The sequence below is a fragment of the Orcinus orca genome, chromosome 18 (assembly GCF_937001465.1).
Source record: "Orcinus orca chromosome 18, mOrcOrc1.1, whole genome shotgun sequence".
Lineage (NCBI taxonomy): Eukaryota > Metazoa > Chordata > Mammalia > Artiodactyla > Delphinidae > Orcinus > Orcinus orca.
The window spans coordinates 74,909,134-74,926,811 of record NC_064576.1 but is presented as its reverse complement, the minus strand read 5'-3'; the positions used below and the strand labels follow the sequence as shown (position 1 = coordinate 74,926,811).

The 17,678-nt window shown below is 46.1% G+C and overlaps 1 protein-coding gene across 3 annotated transcripts in view; it reads left to right on the top strand.

Moving 5' to 3' along the window:
• The window catches only part of ATP8A2 (ATPase phospholipid transporting 8A2), a 531,116-nt gene that overhangs the window by 235,426 nt on the left and 278,012 nt on the right, over positions 1 to 17,678 (top strand). For all 3 annotated transcript variants that reach the window (XM_033409347.2, XM_049700910.1, XM_033409346.2), the window contains one exon: positions 11,279 to 11,451. In XM_033409347.2, coding sequence (XP_033265238.1) covers positions 11,279 to 11,451 — 173 coding nt within the window. The remainder of the gene's footprint in view (positions 1 to 11,278; positions 11,452 to 17,678) is intronic.

Here is a 17,678-nt window from a genome sequence, read left to right as displayed (position 1 = left end):
ACCCCCCACCCCGGTATTTCTGCTCCTGAAGTCTTCATCTCCACTCTCCCTCACCCCGGCCTCACCGTGTGTGGCTCTTGGCCCAGCCCCTGGCCCAGACTGCACTCCGCACGCAGGGCTCCCTCCCCTACGCCATCCTTTCCCTCGGGAAAGATTGGAGCATATCTGCGGGTCAGCCACCTGAGCCTCGAGAGGTAGCAGTGAAAGCATCAGCGGAGAGATCCCTCCTCCGCAGGAGGGCAGATGGTGAGAGGGTCCGGCAGTAAATGGGGCGAAGGTGGGCTTGCTGAGTGCCCTGAGGGTAACACAGGTCCTTGAGCTGAGCCCTGAGTCAGTTTCCTTATAGGATGCAGAAACTCAGCTTTCTGGAGGGATAAATTAGGAGTTTGGGATTAACAGACGCAAACTATTAAATATAGAATGGATAAACAACAAGGTCCTACTGTAGGGCACGGGGAACTATATTCAATATCCTGTGATAAACCATAATGGAAAAGAATATGAAAAAGAATATATATGCATAACTGCGGGCGCAGTGGCCGGCGTGGCTTCCGAGAAGCAGAGCCCCCCAGAGCAAGGCCGGGTGTTCCCTGCCATCCAGCTGGCCTGCCCGCCGCGGTCTCGCAGGGAACAGGGGTTTCCTCTTAAACCAAATCTGCTCTGCTCTGACCCCCAGTCCCGGGCCACCCCCCCCCATCCTCCCGTGCCTTTCCCGGTGATGCCCAGTTTATCCACCTGCCGAGGGGCTTACGCTCAGCCCCGTCTTGCCTCTCGGCCTCCGCCTGTTCAGCGAGCACCGCGTGTGCTTTGCTTCAGCGCCTGTCTTGGTTTTGTCTCTGTCATCCCAAAGAAGGCGAGACCCTCATCACGTGAAGGCCCCTTAGCTGCAAGACGCGTGTCATCCGGTGGGCATTTTACACGTAGAAGCCCGCGTCAGCTCCCTGCAGCCTCTGGGAAGGGGTCCTCCTGCTTCCGCCTAGCGCAGCCCGCCGGCCTGTCCCCCGGTGCACTCCAATGCACGCCTGGGGCCCCCGCGCCTCACAGGCCTTCAGTCCTGCGGCCTGGATGTGCGCACGCGGTGATTCTTGGCACTTGTGTATTGTCTGCAAGGCTCTTTCTTTGTCTCTGGGCCTCTCTACCCCCAGAAGCGTATGCACATAATAGACCCTTAATGGGTGAAGGTGACACGAAGGCTTTTTGTCCTTGCTCTGTATTTCAGTGTCAACTTTATCTCCATAACCCTGAGTCCTTGCCAGTCTGCGGAGAGCCTGGTGAGGAGTGTCCCAGGCTGCCCGCCCTCGCCCGCCCTGGTTGGTCATGGGGTCTGCCTCTCGACCAGGCGCCCAGATGAAACACGACGAGGCTTCCTCCCCCCTCCGTCATCAGTGTGGAGGTCTCCCGTGGAAACGAGACCTTTCCTACACTTCTACTGATTCATGTGGTCTTATTTATTGATTTTGAAGACGTGTGTGTCATGGAACATGCCCCTGACTTTTCTGACTGGAGGCGATCGTTTAGGAAGTGTATAAGTGTGTGACAGTGTCCCACGCCGACGTGAGATGTTTCCCTAACAGAGCAGAGGTTGGTAGGCACATGACAGCCTGTTCTCCCCAACGACAGCGATTCCAGGAAAACTGAAGAGGACCCATGGACAGGCTCTTTCCAGAACCGGGCCAGGGTGGGTCAGCTGTGGCTGGGGAGTATGTGGGCAGCAGCGAGGCCCAGCCCTTCGTGTCCCGTGCTTTCGCCTCCATGGACCCAAGATGGGAGCCCAAGGGCCCATTTTCTCGCATGGCTACACCCTTCACTGCCTGTCAGCACGGCCTGCTGCTGCCACACGTGCATTTGGGGATCTTCCATGATCTGCCTTCACTATTTCTCTTTCAGAAATGTTTTGGTTTTTTACTGTTTTTCTTGTTCACACCGGTCTAAACACAGTCTGGACACATTATAATTCCTCTAAGAGTCCAGAAGCCTTTAGAAGTAGGAAGTGCAAAGGCTGTATTATCGAAATAGTAACGTGAAAAGCTTAAATCAACCCAACGTCGGGAAATTAATATTATCATGTTTATTTTCTTACATGGCATCCATAAGGTTTATTTTTAAGGTTAGCGTATGTTTATTAAGACATTGGTCTTATCATACAGCAAATAGGTAAGTCAAGCATTGAGATGATTTTGTGGTACCTACGATGTGCTCCCTATGAGGGCGTAACAGATGTTAGCATTTGTCACTGTGGAGCAAATGTAGATCTTTAGTTTGCAATTGGTATTTTATCTTTTCTTTAACTGAAGTATAGTTGATTTACCATGTTGTGTTAGTTTCAGCTGTACAGCGAAGTGAGTCAGTTATACATACATATATATGTATATGTGTATATACGTATGTATTCTTTTTCAAATTGTTTTCCCTTTATTATTATTGAGTACTGTAGTACTCAGTATTACAAAATATTCAGTATAGTTCCCTGTGTTATACAGTGGGTCCTTGTTGGGGTATTTTATCTTTTTGTGTGAGACTAATAGCACTCTGTCTTCCTTGGCCAAAGTTTAGCTGACATACTTAATCACACAGTTCATTAAAAATACTCCAGCAACTTTTTCTGCAGTACTTTGTTTTAAAATTTCTAAACTCGGTCACCATTGTGTTTGCTTTGGGCATTTTATAATTCGTCCAAGAATCAAGGCCACTTTAGAAATAGTTAAACCAATGACTCTATTATAGATATATAATAAAGATATGTTAAAAGTTAAAAATGTAAATCTCCAAAGGTCAGGAAATTAAGTAGTTAAGTTGAGGTTGTTATGTTGACAGTAAAATTATTCCTGGTAGGGCTTCCCTGGTGGCGCAGTGGTTGGGAGTCCGCCTGCCGATGCAGGGGACATGGGTTCGTGCCTCGGTCCGGGAAGATCCCACATGCCGCGGAGCGGCTGGGCCCGTGAGCCATGGCCGCTGAGCCTGCGCGTCCGGAGCCTGTGCTCCGCAACGGGAGAGGCCACGGCAGTGAGAGGCCCGCGTACCGCAAAAAAAAAAGAAAAATTATTCCTGGTGAGTGTGATGGTTCTTTTTGGGAGGGGTGTGCCCGAGAAGCTTGGAGTGCATAAGGTACTTTAGAGATTAATGTGTTATTTGTGACTCTTTCAGAATCACTGACAGTACTTTTTTTTTTTCTGTTGTATGAGTTCTTTATTTTTAATTTTATTGAAGTATAGTTGACTTACAGTGGTGTGTTAATTTCTGCTGTACAGCACCGTGACTCAGTTATACATACATACGTTCTTTCATATTATTTTCCATTAGGGCTTATCACAGGGTATTGAATGTAGTTCCCTGTGCTCTGCAGTAGGACCTTGTTGTTTATCTAGTGTGATGATTTTAAATGTGATTCATTGTGTCCCCAAAATAGACAGTGACTTCCTGAGATCCATTCTGGACAGATGTGTGAGAAGCAACTGTTCCATGGAATTAGAGAGGGTCATTTTATACGCAGCTGAGGGATCCCTCACAAATGGGGATGTCACATTCTTCCTGCGGGAGGGTCCCACTTTGAAATCATTTCTTAAAAAGGGTTATCTCCTTTCTTAAAAACTGCAAAAAGATTCCATAGTAGAGGTTCAAATAGCAAACGCTTTTTCACGCATCTGCATTATTTTTGAGATCTTATTATACACAGCTATGCAAGAACACATTTGTTTAGTATGTAAAAGGATTCCTGGCGCTAAAATCAAAATCTAGTTTTGTGGCAGAAAATAAATTAAGCATATTAGGTGTGCTATTTAATATCCTTTGAGAAGCGAAAGAAAGTACATATTTTCAGGGAGGTTTTTAACCTCGGTGATTTGAGCTCTGTCACAACTGTTAGTCAAATTTTCTTTCAATAAATAGTGGTGATTGATAGTTTTCAAACTTTCTAGGCTCTGAAGCCTAAGGGAATAAATGGTCTCTTTCTTAAAAATGATACTTGTTGGTGAGCAGCTGCTGCCCAGTTTCTTTCACGTGCCCCACTTACTTTATATCTCTTCTAATCTTGCTGGGGATGCCTTTCCAGGAAAATGTGGATCTTTGAGAGATGGAAGATGTAAAAAGAAAAGAAGAAACTGAAAAACAGGGTCTCCAGCCCTAAAGAGAGATTCTTGGTGCTAGCCTCCGTACATGGTTGTTATTACCCTATATAAAAAATATTCCCCGTGGGCTTCCCTGGTGGCGCAGTGGTTGAGAGTCCGCCTGACGATGCAGGGGACACGGGTTCGTGCCCCGGTCCGGGAAGATCCCACATGCCGCGGAGCGGCTGGGCCCGTGAGCCATGGCCGCTGAGCCTGCGCGTCCGGAGCCTGTGCTCCGCAACGGGAGGGGCCGCGGCGGTGAGAGGCCCGCGCACCGCAAAAAAAAAAAAAAAAAAAAAAATTCCCCGTGTATTACGGGAATTATTCCACTGTGCTTAGTTGTATGCCGTGCAATCCCAGCAAATAGAAATCCATTTAATTCATTAAGCATTAAAAGAGATTTGACACCGTTAGTCATTTGGGAAATGCAAATTAAAACTACTAAATCTAACACAACGCAGCCATTATTATGTAAGGCTGAAGTTAAACAGACTGCTAGTGTCAGTGTCGACAAGGAGGCGGCATAGCTAGAATGCTCAGACGGGACCGTTGAGAAGGCAACGGTGCGGCCACTTTGGAAAACAGTCTCATGGTTTCCATAAAGTTAAACAGGCGTGTGCTCTGCATGTATCTGTATAGACGGTATGACAGAGTAATTTCAATTTAGGTATCTACCCAAGAAAAATAAAAACATGTTCACACAAAGACTAGGATACGAATATTTATAGTAGAATTATTTGGAATATCCTAAAACTGGAAACAGCCGCAATGTATAATAACAGGTGAGTGGACAGTTGTGGTATAGTCATACATTGGAATACTACTTGGAAACAAAAAGGAATAAGCTATTGATAAGTGCAAAAACTTTGGACAGATCTCAAAGGATTCGGCTAAGTGAATAGGCCAGACAGAAAAGACTAGCAACTGTGATTCTGTTTGTGTGGCGTTCTAGAAGGGGCAAAACTATGGTAACAGAAGTGGATCAATGATGGCTGGATGCTGGCGGTGGGGGAGGGGAGGGAGTGCTTGCAAAATGGCTCGGGGGGGACATTCGGGGTGATGGAAGTCTTCTGTATTTTAATTGTAGAAGAGGTTCAAAGAAGCTGATTAACAAAAACAAAACAAAAGCAAAAAGACTTCTGTAGAGGTTATATGCTACTGTGAATTCAGTAAATTGAGTAGGTTTACACTGAGAAGATAATTTTTTTTTTTTAATCAGAAATGGAAACCTTCTATGGGAGGTAGAGACGGCCAGTGTAGAGAAAAGCCTGATGGGGGTGGTGATAAAAGGTGATCTGAGGGTACCAGGCAGGCACCTGGGTACCTGTAGCAAGAGTCCACATTATCTCTTTAGGATGTTTGCTTCATGCCTGTGAAGTATAATCTCATCTTCCTTGAAATGATTTGTATTATAGGAAGTCCTTGAAACATGACACATTTAATAGGTTCCTCTTATCTACAGATTCCTCTTCTCTTGAACCTGTGGTCTAGAGGATGAGCATGACCGTTAGAGGCTCACAGGCCCAAGGTTCATTCAGGAGAAGGTACTTTGCTCCTGAACTTTAAGGCTGAGTGTGATTTGGTTGAGTTGCTGCTCCTGAAACTCGAGCCATCCTGGCTTTTCAGCATCGTCAGCTCTGAGCCCGTTGGAATTTGCAGAACATCAAAGTGAGGGCTGAGGCAGCTGCTGCTACCACGGCGACTCAGAAATTCCTCAGGACACTGCCGAGCTCGGGGAAGGAGACGGTGACCTGCCTCGACAGGGTTCACCGCTGCCGGCACTGTTTAATTTTGAGGAGAGATTCCTGCTATCTGCAAATTGGTAAAAATGCATCCGGGTTCTAGAAAGGGTTGTCTCTCCCGCTTTGTTTATTGAATCTAAAGTGATTAACAGTAGAACTGCCTTCCAGGTCCCATCTGCTTGCAGGCTGAGCGGGGTGCACTTCAGCTGTGCTCAGGGGCCATCAGAGGAACCTCTGATCTGTGAATCAGCAGAGAGACAACCATTTCCCGAGATCACAGGGTAGCACTGTCTATGGTGTTTATAGAATCTTATTTAAAAACCGGGCAAGGCAGAGACAAGTGCTGACCTTACTGATAAGAGGCGCAGGGTTCATCGTACAGCATGTCTGGGGAAGAGTGTCTGGCGTGGCTCAGAGATCAGCCTTTACTCAGAGTTGCCCACTCTTGGCTTTAAGTCATGTGTGTTTTCAATTGTGAAGGAAAACAAAATGGAAGAACATGTATGCTAAGCTGGAAATATATTTTTTCAGAATAATGCCTAAAAGGCAAATTCTAATGAAGAATTTCGGGATGTTTCGTAACTTTCAGGAAATGAAGCCCCAGCCCCAGCTCCCTATGCCCCCGCTAACAGCCAAGTCCATTGTAACTTCCGTAGTCGGTGTTTTATTAAGATCAGAGACTGCAGTATAAGTTTTAGCAACTAGGCTAAATAGGCATTAACAGGCCCTGGGATCCAGCCACACTTTGTAACGTCGTTCCTTTGGGAAAATAGAGTCTAAGTGCCCAATAACTAACTCACCAATAGACTTTTGAACCACGGTCCATTTGAGAATAAGGAACTGTTTGGGATATTAACACCTCCGCTTGGCTTGCTGGAGAATTGCACAGAAGGGACCTATATTCTGCCACACGTGTGTGGTGGGCCGAGCTAGTCTGGGTTTGATCAAAGATTATTGCTGAGTGGGCATTGAAAACGTAGGAATTAAAGACCAAAGTAGAGGCTGGAGACAAGGGTAGAGTTGGAAGGATGAATCTGGAGGGAGTTTAGTGGCAGGAAAGGTTTTCAGTCTCAAAGGCACAGGTGTGATTCTGAGCAGATGAACTGCCGGGAGAGCAGGATGGTTCAGGTAAGGGGGAAGGTTAGGCCTCGAGGACATTGAAGGCAAAGAGTCCGGGATACATGGAATAAGAAGAATCAAGGACCGGTCGTTTTTAAGGAAGATGTAACGTAAAAATATACCAGGAAGGCTGAATAGCCCCCAGGAGGGTCAGACAAACAGAGGCCTCGAAGATCAGTAAATAATCTCTTAAAGATATTACAGTGAAGGCTCAGCTTAGACACATCAGTTAATTTAGGGAGTCAGCACATGTATGGCACGCCTGCCTTGCGCTCTCGTGATCAGAGATTTTTGGCAAAAGGAGTTTCTGCCTTCATAGAATTTAAAATTTAGTATAATTCCAGCTAAACACAAAAATGAGCCACACCAGGCAAGGTATGATGCTGGTGGGGTCTACAATCTGCCCATCAGGAGAATATTAGGTTTTGTTTAGTTCATTCTTTTGTGTGTGTATTTGCCACCCTGATTGTATTGTAGGACTTATGGGGGTAGATACCATAGAGCATAGTAGGAACTTCAGTAACTACATCTTGGTTGGTTGACGGTAATAGGTTTGACTCATGTAATTGTTCAGTTGAACCCATTTATTAATGTACTGTACTCTTTACCAGCGTGTGAGAAAGCGCCTGGTCAATGGAATATAAATGTGAAGTCTCTTCTACCTGTGTTGCGTGATTTAGGAATGGTTGGTGTTCTCACTGCAAGTGGACAGCTTGGCCGCCATGTTTCTACAGGGTGCAGTTCAGCACCGCCAAGGGGTCATTACTCCCATGGGCATCGCCTGCTCCTAGAGGCCTTGCCCTGACCACCTGCCACTCCCAACCCCGCCATGCATTCACAGCCTTGTCTCCCGTGTTGTGTATGCTGTCCCTGCAGTTACGATGTTAAAGTAGAAACCTTACTCCAGGCAGTAAACGTGACAGCTTGTTGCTTGCGCACTGACGGTACCCACATGGTCCTTTCATCTCTAGATCCGCTCGCCAGTGAGTTCCAGGAGTGACCTTTCGTCTTAGTCAGCTCGGGCTGCTGTAACAAAAGTACCATGGCCTGGGTGGCCTAAACACCGGGAATTCACTCCTCACGGTTGTGAAGGCTGAAAGCCCAGGATCAAGGTGCCGGCAGATCCAGGGCCTGATGAGGGTTCTCTTCCTGGTTTGTCTTCATGCTGTGTCTTCATGTGGCCGGAGGGGGAAGCTAGGGTTGAGGGGTGGAGGGAGGAAGAGGGATCGCACAGCCAGTAACAAGACTGATGCTGACACTGGGACAGCGCAAGCTTTACCGAACGGCCAAAGAATGGAGAAGCGGCCAACTGGGTTGAGAAGCTGACACGTATACCAAATACATAGGAGGGTCAGAGTGAAAGGGAGGGATTTGGAAAGAGGAGCAGGAATATTCAGGGGTTATCCGGGAATAGGGATGTGTTTGGACCCGGAACTGATGTAATACTCCTTTTCAGTCGTCGTTTGGGTTTTTCTGGTTGTTGTCATGGCAACTGTCAACTGTCCTGGCACTGGTGGGTGTGTCATTTAGCAGCTAACGAGTGTACAGTGAGGCTCAAAGTCCACTGGAAGTCAAGTCTTCCGCCATCTTGGGCCTAGATGTTTCTAAGCAGTTCTTGTCAGCTTCCTCCTGAAACTTAGATAAGAGCTATTGGTTTCCATTCCCGGGAAGGGCAGGGGTATGATTCCGGGGCAACAGCCTTGGTAACATCAGGAACATAGTTTTCTCAGCATGTTTCTCCCATCATATTCCCTTTGCTCAGGCTTCTTCTGGTGGTACCCCTCCGCATCATGCCCGAGCCTCCCACAGTGATAGGTGGTCAACCACCAACACTTGGACCTCCCCCAGGAAGAAGAGCTGTCAGTGTCTGGTCTGTCCTCGTGCACACTCCAGAAATAATCCCAAGCAGAGAAAGTACCCTTCATAATATCACTGCCTCTGTGTAGCTCCACTGGTGCTGTGTCCCCATAAAGAAGAGCCGTAGGCAGGGTCTGCGCACCTCAGGGACTTGTGCCCTCAGCCTCTTCCTCGAAGGACCCTGGGCTGGTCTGAGCCTCTGCCACGGCGCCGGCTTGCTGTCCGTGGACCAAATCTGCAAACCGGCCTGATTGCTTTGGCGAGACATTTCCCAGGAGGGTTTTCTGTCTGCTGTGCTTGGACCCCGGCAGGCACGCCCTCCAGAGTTGCCCGGACCTGTCTGATTCCCCCGGTGACACCCCCAGGCTGCCAAGCTGGGGTTTCCCTAAGTGGGTGGAATTTTCTTCTCTACCCAAACTCTAAAGGGCAGGCTGTTTGCACAGATAAAGTAAACATAGGTGTTTTGTTTGAGATTCGGGATTACGCAACTAAGCAAGAGTAAGAAGTATAAAGTGTCCTTTATTTTTACTAAAAGTCAATTTAACTTGTTTTCTTAGAGCATTATTTTATCAATTCCTCTATTATTGCATTGACAAAGCAGGCGTTGTCACTTAGGGCATTTATTCACTGTCTGAAGTGGCGGAGGTGTGTGTTTTCCTTGGTGTAGGAAGTTCTCCATGAATAAATAGTAACAGGAAGAGGAATGGGTTTTACTGGATGCTAATTATATGCCAAGTAGATTACTCCGAGTAGCTCACTTTTCATAAGAAAAGTGCTATGACGTGAGTATTCGAAGTGAGTATCCTTAGCTCGAGAAAACTGCTGTTTAAAGAGGTTCTGTATTTTGCTCAAGGTCACAGAGGTAGTAAGTGGAGAGTTGGGACCAGACCCCAGGCCGCCTAACCATAGCACCCCAACTGTGCCTTAGGTGCATCTTTTTAATATTGTCAAAGTCTCTTGTTTAAAGGGTAACCGAGCAGTAAGATCGTATATTCTGCTTCTCACTTGGTGATGGTAGCTGATCCTCAGTTTAACGAGGGCTGGAAGAATCCCTGTTCATTCCACATATTTCTTTTTTTTTTTTTTTTTTTTTGCGGTACGCGGGCCTCTCACTGCTGTGGCCTCTCCCGCTGCGGAGCACAGGCTCCGGACACGCAGGCTCAGCGGCCATGGCTCACAGGCCCAGCCGCTCCGCGGCACGTGGGATCCTCCCGGACCGGGGCACGAACCCGTGTCCCCTGCATCAGCAGGCGGACTCTCAACCACTGCGCCACCAGGGAAGCCCCCGCGTATTTCTTAATTGTAATTTATGTTACCAGATGATAGATGTAAATATAACTTAATAGCCAAAGGACAGTTGTCCAGACGGAATGATTTCAGCTGACCTATGTGCTTCCCTGATTAACTTAAGCAAGCTTTTTATCATGAACCAAAAATTGTCTTTTATATATTATATTTGAACTTGATATCCTATTCGTAATCACAAATTCCGTTGGAAGATCAGAACGTCCTTGTTTTTAAATCTCAAAAGTGGTTCTATGCTTTAATTCCATCTGATCGTAGACATCACACCAAAGCACTTATTTAGGTTGGTAGCAATGTTTTAAAACGTATTGGCAGTTTAATTTATTGGATATTTTTTGTAACATGAAAAAATTATCAGTTCGTTTCTTACTCTGATGATACGTGGAGAGAAATGGTTTAATCTGCAGATCTCAGCAGAGAATGGAAATTCATCTTTTGTGTTATTTTTATATCCTCTAATATCTTTTGGATGCTTTAAAGGTGACCTTGTGTGAACTGAGAGATGCTTGGCATTTAAGCTCCAGCAACGTTACCTCTTCCCAAAAAATGTATTTGTTTTTATGGAGTTTCCTGTTCTAGGGACACCAAGAATAATATGTGTGTAGTGTAAAGGAGGGGAGAGAAAGATAGTCATCAGAACCTAAGCAATTAAAGTTCCAATGGAGAAGAATTTGGATAGACGGCAACCAGAGTAGGTTATTGTAAATATCAAATGTAAATATCACTATGTGATATTCCCTAGCAGTCCAGTGGTTAAGACTTGGCCTTCCAATGCAGGGGGTACACGTTCTTTGGGGATCTGAGGTCCTGCATGCCTTGGGGCCAAGAAAATCAAAACATAAAACAGAAGCAATATTGTAACAAATTCAATAAAGACTTTAAGAATTGTACACATCAAAAAAAAAGCTTAAAAAAAAAATTTCACGATGGGGATGTTTTCACCCATAGCACAGACCCAGAGGGCAGGCCAGTGTCATGTAATGTGTAAATATGCCAAGTTGAGCGCTGTATGTTTTACATTAGAATGGGCATGTTTTCATTTTAAGGAACGTACTTTGGATTTCTGGGCCTTTCTTTCTGCTTTTTAAAAGCTTCTGTTTTTGATTTATTAAAATGTGACACGTCCGCCCCCCCCCCCCCCGCTTGTTTCAGGCCACGCGGGCAGCCATTACTCAGCACTGCGCTGACCTTGGGAGTCTTCTGGGCAAGGAGAACGACGCGGCCCTCATCATCGACGGGCACACCCTGAAGTACGCGCTGTCCTTCGAGGTCAGGAGAAGCTTCCTGGACTTGGCCCTCTCGTGCAAAGCGGTCATATGCTGCAGGTAGGCTCACGGAGGCTGCCCGAGACTCATATTCTGACTTGTCTGAGTCCTGGGTTTATGTGAAAGAACCATTCATGGGAATAAGCTTTGGGGAAAAAAAAAAAAGCAAAACAATAATACACATTCAACTGTCCACTCACAGACTGCGCGCAAGGCGGTTAGTGGTTTTTGCATTTTTGTTTTGTTTGTTGACTTCTGAGCAGATCAGAGTGATCAAAGCCAGGGTCTCTGGTCATATTCACAGAGGTAAAATGAAACACTCGGCCTCCAGCTCGTGGGATGTTACAAGGGTCCCAGGGACTTGGTTCCTTGGTTCCGGAAGGATGCTCTCAACTTCCAAGTCTTGTGGGGTTTGGATGCCTCTTTCCTGAGGGACCGTCGGTGCTGCTTTTCAGTCCACAAGGAGCTTTGGCTGGGGACCGTGCTGTGACAATTTTTGTTTTAAGGTCTAACCAGATGCCCCTGCTGGCTTTTCTCGAAATCTGGGAAGGGTTTTTAGGGTGGGATTGTTAACAACCCATTGGCTACTGGCTATACAAGGTCCAGTTTTGATAGAGATTTGAAAGTCAGGCAAATTATAGGCAGACCTGGGAGATACTATCGGTTTGTTTCTAGACCACCACAATAAAGCGAATATTGCAATAACACAGGTCAGGAGAATTTTTTGGTTTCTCAGTGTGTGTATAAGTTATTTTTACACTATACTGTGGTCTATTAAGTGTGCAGTAACATTGTGTCTAAAAAATGTACAAATAAATCAGAAATATCTTATTGCTAAAAATATGCTAACCATCACCTGAGCCTTCAGCGGCGGTCATTTTTGCCGTCCAGGGTTTGAAATATTTTAAGAATTACCAAAACGTGACACAGAGTCACAGAGATACAAAGTGAACAGATGCTGTTGGTAAAAAGAGCACCAGTAGATTTGCTCAGCTCAGGGTTGCCACAAGCTTTCCATTTGTAAAAAACACAGTGTCTGGTGAAGTGCAATAAAGCAAAGCACGATATAAAGAGAATAAACTAAGTAAAGACGAGTGGCACCCTCCCAGTTTTGCAGCAAACAACTTGAAAGGTGAGAGGGGAGCTTCCCGTTTCTTAAAGCACTGTGTTCAGGCCGCGCCTAGTGTGTGGTTGTTAAATGCTCAATGCATGTTGCTGGATTCATCATTTCACTGCTGCCTGTTCTTATATTTTACGGTTATACACTTTTCATACATTGTTTCCTTTGATACTTTCTCAGAAGCCTGTTATCAAGATGCTTTGAACTTCCTTGCTGTTTTAGTCTCTGAGGAGCGCCTCCTGCGGGTTTGAGCCTGGTCCAGTTAGAATATCCGTTGTCACATTGACAAGTGGCCTTGGCATTTCTGCCTTACCCGAAGGCCCTGGTGATGCCACGCGTCTCTGCCCAGCCTGCAGGACCCTGCCTGCTGGGGATGCCCAGCCAGTCTGAGGGCAAGCCCCACGGCCCTGCCATCAGGAAGGTCTTCTCTCCCAGGTCTCCCCAGCCTTGCCCCCTCCCCCTACTGGTTTCTGTACGAGACCAAAGAATCTGTTCTCACTGTCCCCACGAGTACACCTCCCCCCAGAGCCCTGACCGTCTGTCTTCACATCATGATGTTCCGTGTCTTTTCTCTGTCCTGATCCCTTTTCGTAATTTGGAACCTGCCACCGAAGGCCAGGGAGCGCTGGAGGCTGGTGGGGCCTCCCTGCTGGAGAGAAGTGTTGCTTTTGTGCGTGTGGCTGTAGGACATCTGAGGACCGTGGGGGCAAGGAACAGATGCAAATGCGCTTGAAACGATGGATGAGAAGCCCATTTTGCCTGGAAGTCAGGACGCTCAGTACAGCTCTGAGGGACCTGAGACAGTGAGGGATGATCAGAGCATCTGGAAATGAAAGACCGTGCTTCCTGGTTTTATGGTGGTCCCCTCCCTTTTTAATTTATTTTTATTTTTTGTTTTGTTTTTGTTTTTGTTTTTTTCGGTACGTGGGCCTCTCACTGCTGTGGCCTCTCCCGTTGCGGAGCACAGGCTCCGGACGCGTGGGCTCAGCGGCCATGGCTCATGGGCCCAGCCGCTCCGCGGCATGTGGGATCCTCCCGGACCGGGGCACGAACCCGCGTCCCTGCATCGGCAGGCGGACTCTCAACCGCTGCGCCACCAGGGAAGCCCTGTTGATACTTTTTGACTATTATGAGTAATGCTGCTGTGAAGATTCATGTACGAGGTTTTGTATGGATTTCTGTGTTTATTTCTCTTGGGTACACACCCAGGAGGGAAAGTGCTGGGTCAGGAAGTAACTGTATATTTAACCTTTGGAGGAACCGTCTGACTGGCTTCCAAAGTGACTGCACCGTTTTATATTCTCACTAGCAGTGTGTGAAGGTTCCAGTTTCTCCACATGTAGGCGAACGCTTGTTATTATCCATCTTTTGATTGGGTATCCTAGTAGGTGTGAGGCGATTCCTCATTGTGGGTTTTTTAAAATTTTTTACTATTTATTTGGTTGCGCTGGGTCTTAGTTGCGGCAGGCGGGCTCTGTAGTTGCAGCTCACCAGCTCCTTAGCTGCAGCATGCATGTGGGATCTAGTTCCCTGAACAGGGATCGAACCCGGGCCCCCTGCATTGGGACTGTGGAGTCTTATCCACTGCGCCACCAGGGAAGTCTGTCATTGTGGTTTTGATAGGCACTTCCCTGATGGTTGATGATGCTGAGAATCTTTTCATATGCTTATTGGCCATTTATATATCTTGTTTGGAGAAATGTCTGTTCAAGTCCTTTGCACATTTTTTTAATGGGATTATTTGTCTCGTATTATTGAGTTGTAAGAGTTCTTTATGTGTTCTGGATAAAGTATTTATCAGATATATAATTTACAAATGTTTTTTCTCCTTCTGTAGGCTGTCTTTTCATTTTCTCAGTGGTACTGTTTGTAGCACAAAAGATGTTAATTTTCATGAAGCGTTTTTTCTTCTGTCCCTTGTGTTTTGGTGTCGTTATCTAACAAGCCCACTTTTCTGAGCAGTTGGCACCGCGCTTTCTTTCCTGGATTCCACTGGGAAGGTTTAGATGAGGGACATACACAGGGCAAGAAGGCTAGAAAGAATGATGGGGAAGGACTTGCTCACAATTTCCCCCTTTGGGTCTACGTCGTTAAGTGGCTGGGTAGGCAGCACCTGATGTCTACGAAGTGTCACCACCCGAGGTGGTCACTGTCTCACGTAGAGCCTGAGGTCACGGTGAGAAAGTCAACGGTCCCCAGCAGTTGCCACATTAGGGAGTCGTCACCGTGCTGTGGCGGTGAGCAGAGACACACCACACCAGAAACAGCAAGAGATGCGGAAAATCTGGTAAACTGTAATCCCTAGCACACATGCTCTAACTTCATGGTTTTTCAGAGGGAAATCAGAACGAGTCCGTTTGGATTCTCAGGGGAGAGCCAGGAATGCCTTCCAGGCTCTATGGGAGTACGCGCTCTGCTTGCCAGGTGCTTGATACCAAAGAAACACATCTTTTTCCCCTTCTGACTGTGCCCGCGCTCAGAGGGCTTCGTGTGTCACATCACGCTGTACCCCTAACGGCTCCACAGGAAGGCGTTCAAACTGGACTTGGCACTGAAAGAGGAAATTTCAAATTAAATACGGTTACTGTCTACAAAATAGAAACACGAATTGAGAAAAGGAATCCAGGATGGTGCACTATTTCACCTTCAGGAGACGTTTCTTGGCTGGTCTCATACTTCAGATTAAGGAAAAGAAAAAACCCACAGACTTTTAAAAAATTTTTTTTAAAGCACTCACTTTTCAGATGTGCTTTCTATTCACTGAGAATTTAAACTTAAGTTAAATTTAATATGTGACTTCAAATATAAGGTTCACCTTTTCACACTTTTCATCTTTAAAATGCAATAGTTATAAAAGTTACCCTTTTCTCCAATAACAAAGTAGTTTTTTTTTTTCAGAAAATAATTTTTCAGTGAAATCGTGATGCACTGTCTCCCAGCTGTATTGATTCAGAGACTGGCAAAGGTTGTGTGAAAATGGATAAATACTTTTAAACTAAAACAATACTTCAGGCAGCAGAAAGAGGGAAAGTCTAAGAATTTGTTAAAGATTTTGCTGAGATTGGAATCACACTATTTTGCTAATTACACATTGCTATTCCCGAGTATTTTACACGTGGTTAAAATCCTCAAAAAGTCATCGTCTGGTCAGCGGAACAGTTACCGGTCAATGTGGACGGCAGTTTACTGTTGTCTGGCAGGGGTGTTATTTGTTGAGGTGTAAACTGGTTTGTCCAGTAAGATCTTTATTTTAGGCTTGATATTGGCTGTTCCTGGGCATCGTAGGAGAACAGAGACAAGACTGGTCTTTGCCTTAAGTGCGAATGATGAATGTGTGTCTGTAGCCCTTGCCTCTCGTGCACGCCCCTCCTCCTTGAAATCAGACCTCCTCCAGGAAGACCTCCATCTTGCCATATGCACAGCCTCTCAATTCCTTTCTGGATTCGTCCTCAGCCTCTGATATCCAGGGCTCCCCTTGGATTCTGTTTCCGTGACACCCCCCTCTTCTCCCTAGTTATGTATTCCCCCATGGACTCTTTCACAGCACCTTGGAAATGCTGTATTTCCAAGGGTTTGCCCTTGACCCTGTTGTATTCCCACCCTGCGTCTTTCTCTGGCGCGTGCCCTCTGCTCATCCACCTTCTCCATCAGTGATCCTCAGCACTAGTCGTAATGGCCAAAAGGTGGACACAACCCGAGTGTCGATCGATGGATGAATGGGCAAGCAGAATGCGGTCTGTCCATACAGCGGACTTCTTTTCAGCCATAAGAAGGAATGAAGCACTGATACGTGCTACAGCGTGGATATACCTCGAAAACATAGGTAGGGAAAGAAGCCGGTCACAAAAGACCACGTATTATAGGATTCCATTCCTATGACATATTCAGAATAAGCACATGCATCCAGAGGGAATGCAGATGAGTGGTTTTCAGGGGCTGGGGGAGGAGGAATTGGGAGTGACTTTCGAGGGGGTACGAGGTCTCCTTTTGGCGATGATAATGTTCTGGAACTCGATAGGGGTGATGGTTGCACAGCATCGTGAACGTACTAAATGCCACTGAACTGTTACACTTTAAGTGGTTAATTTTATGTTAACTTTACCTTAAAGATATAGGCAAATGAACACAAGAACGCATCCCTTGAATTGAAATGTTTGTTGAATGAAAAAACTGAAATGTTGGATGGAAGTTTTATTTATTTGCACAAAATTTTTGTTGAGAGACATCAAACAAAGAAGGTCGTGAGCCCCAGATCGTACCCCAGAACAATTAAAGCAGAAGTCTAGGAAGTTTACGAACTTCCAGGTGGTTCTGATGAGTAGTCAGGGTTGAGAGTAGATGACCTTCCCAGTCTGCGTGTCCAGCGTGGCCTCTTCCTTGAGCTCCAGATCTGTAGATCCATCTACACCTGGGATTGTTCACACTGACGTTCTTGGGCACCTTTAGTTGGAATGCGACTGAGCGGGTCACCATCCTCTCTGGTCCCCGCACTGCCTCATCCCTGCTGGTCTCCCCACTGGTCCTCCTAGTTTACTGTCTCAGTGATACAGTACAGTGGTACTCCTCTCCGTTGCCAGAGCCTTCTCATAGCGGAACAGGCAGGATGTTATATCCAAGGGACTTTTAGAGAGACTAAACCGTATAAACAAATTACGATGTCAAGGTCTGAAACTGCAGTCTCGCGATTTGTTGATCTTTGATAAGTGTTGTCTTGGTTTCTATAAATGAGGAAATAAGAGCCTGAGACAAATTATATCATCTTGCCCCCGGGTTCAGCAGGTGATAGAGGCATTAGCTGTGCTTCCTGGATCTGAATGAGATCAGGGCCTCTGCTCTTGAGTCATGTGATTGTCTCTGCCAGCAGAACCATGGTCCCATGTTTATTACTGTCAAGACTCAGTGTCAGATGACAGGTTTGGCTTTTAACACATTTTTCAAAAAGTAGAATTTGTTTACACCGATTTAGCATAAAGTCTTGTGGGATTTACCATTCTCCAGGGGGATAACAGTCATGTAGAAAACGGGTAAACCGTTTTCAGTGTGTTGAAGAAGGAGTTCTCTGTTCTCTCTTCCTTGTTTTCCTTTACTTAAAACGACCGTCTTTCTTGTTTTCATTTTCCCTTTTTCTGTGCAGCTCTTTATTTCTGTCAAAATGGGGATCAATTTT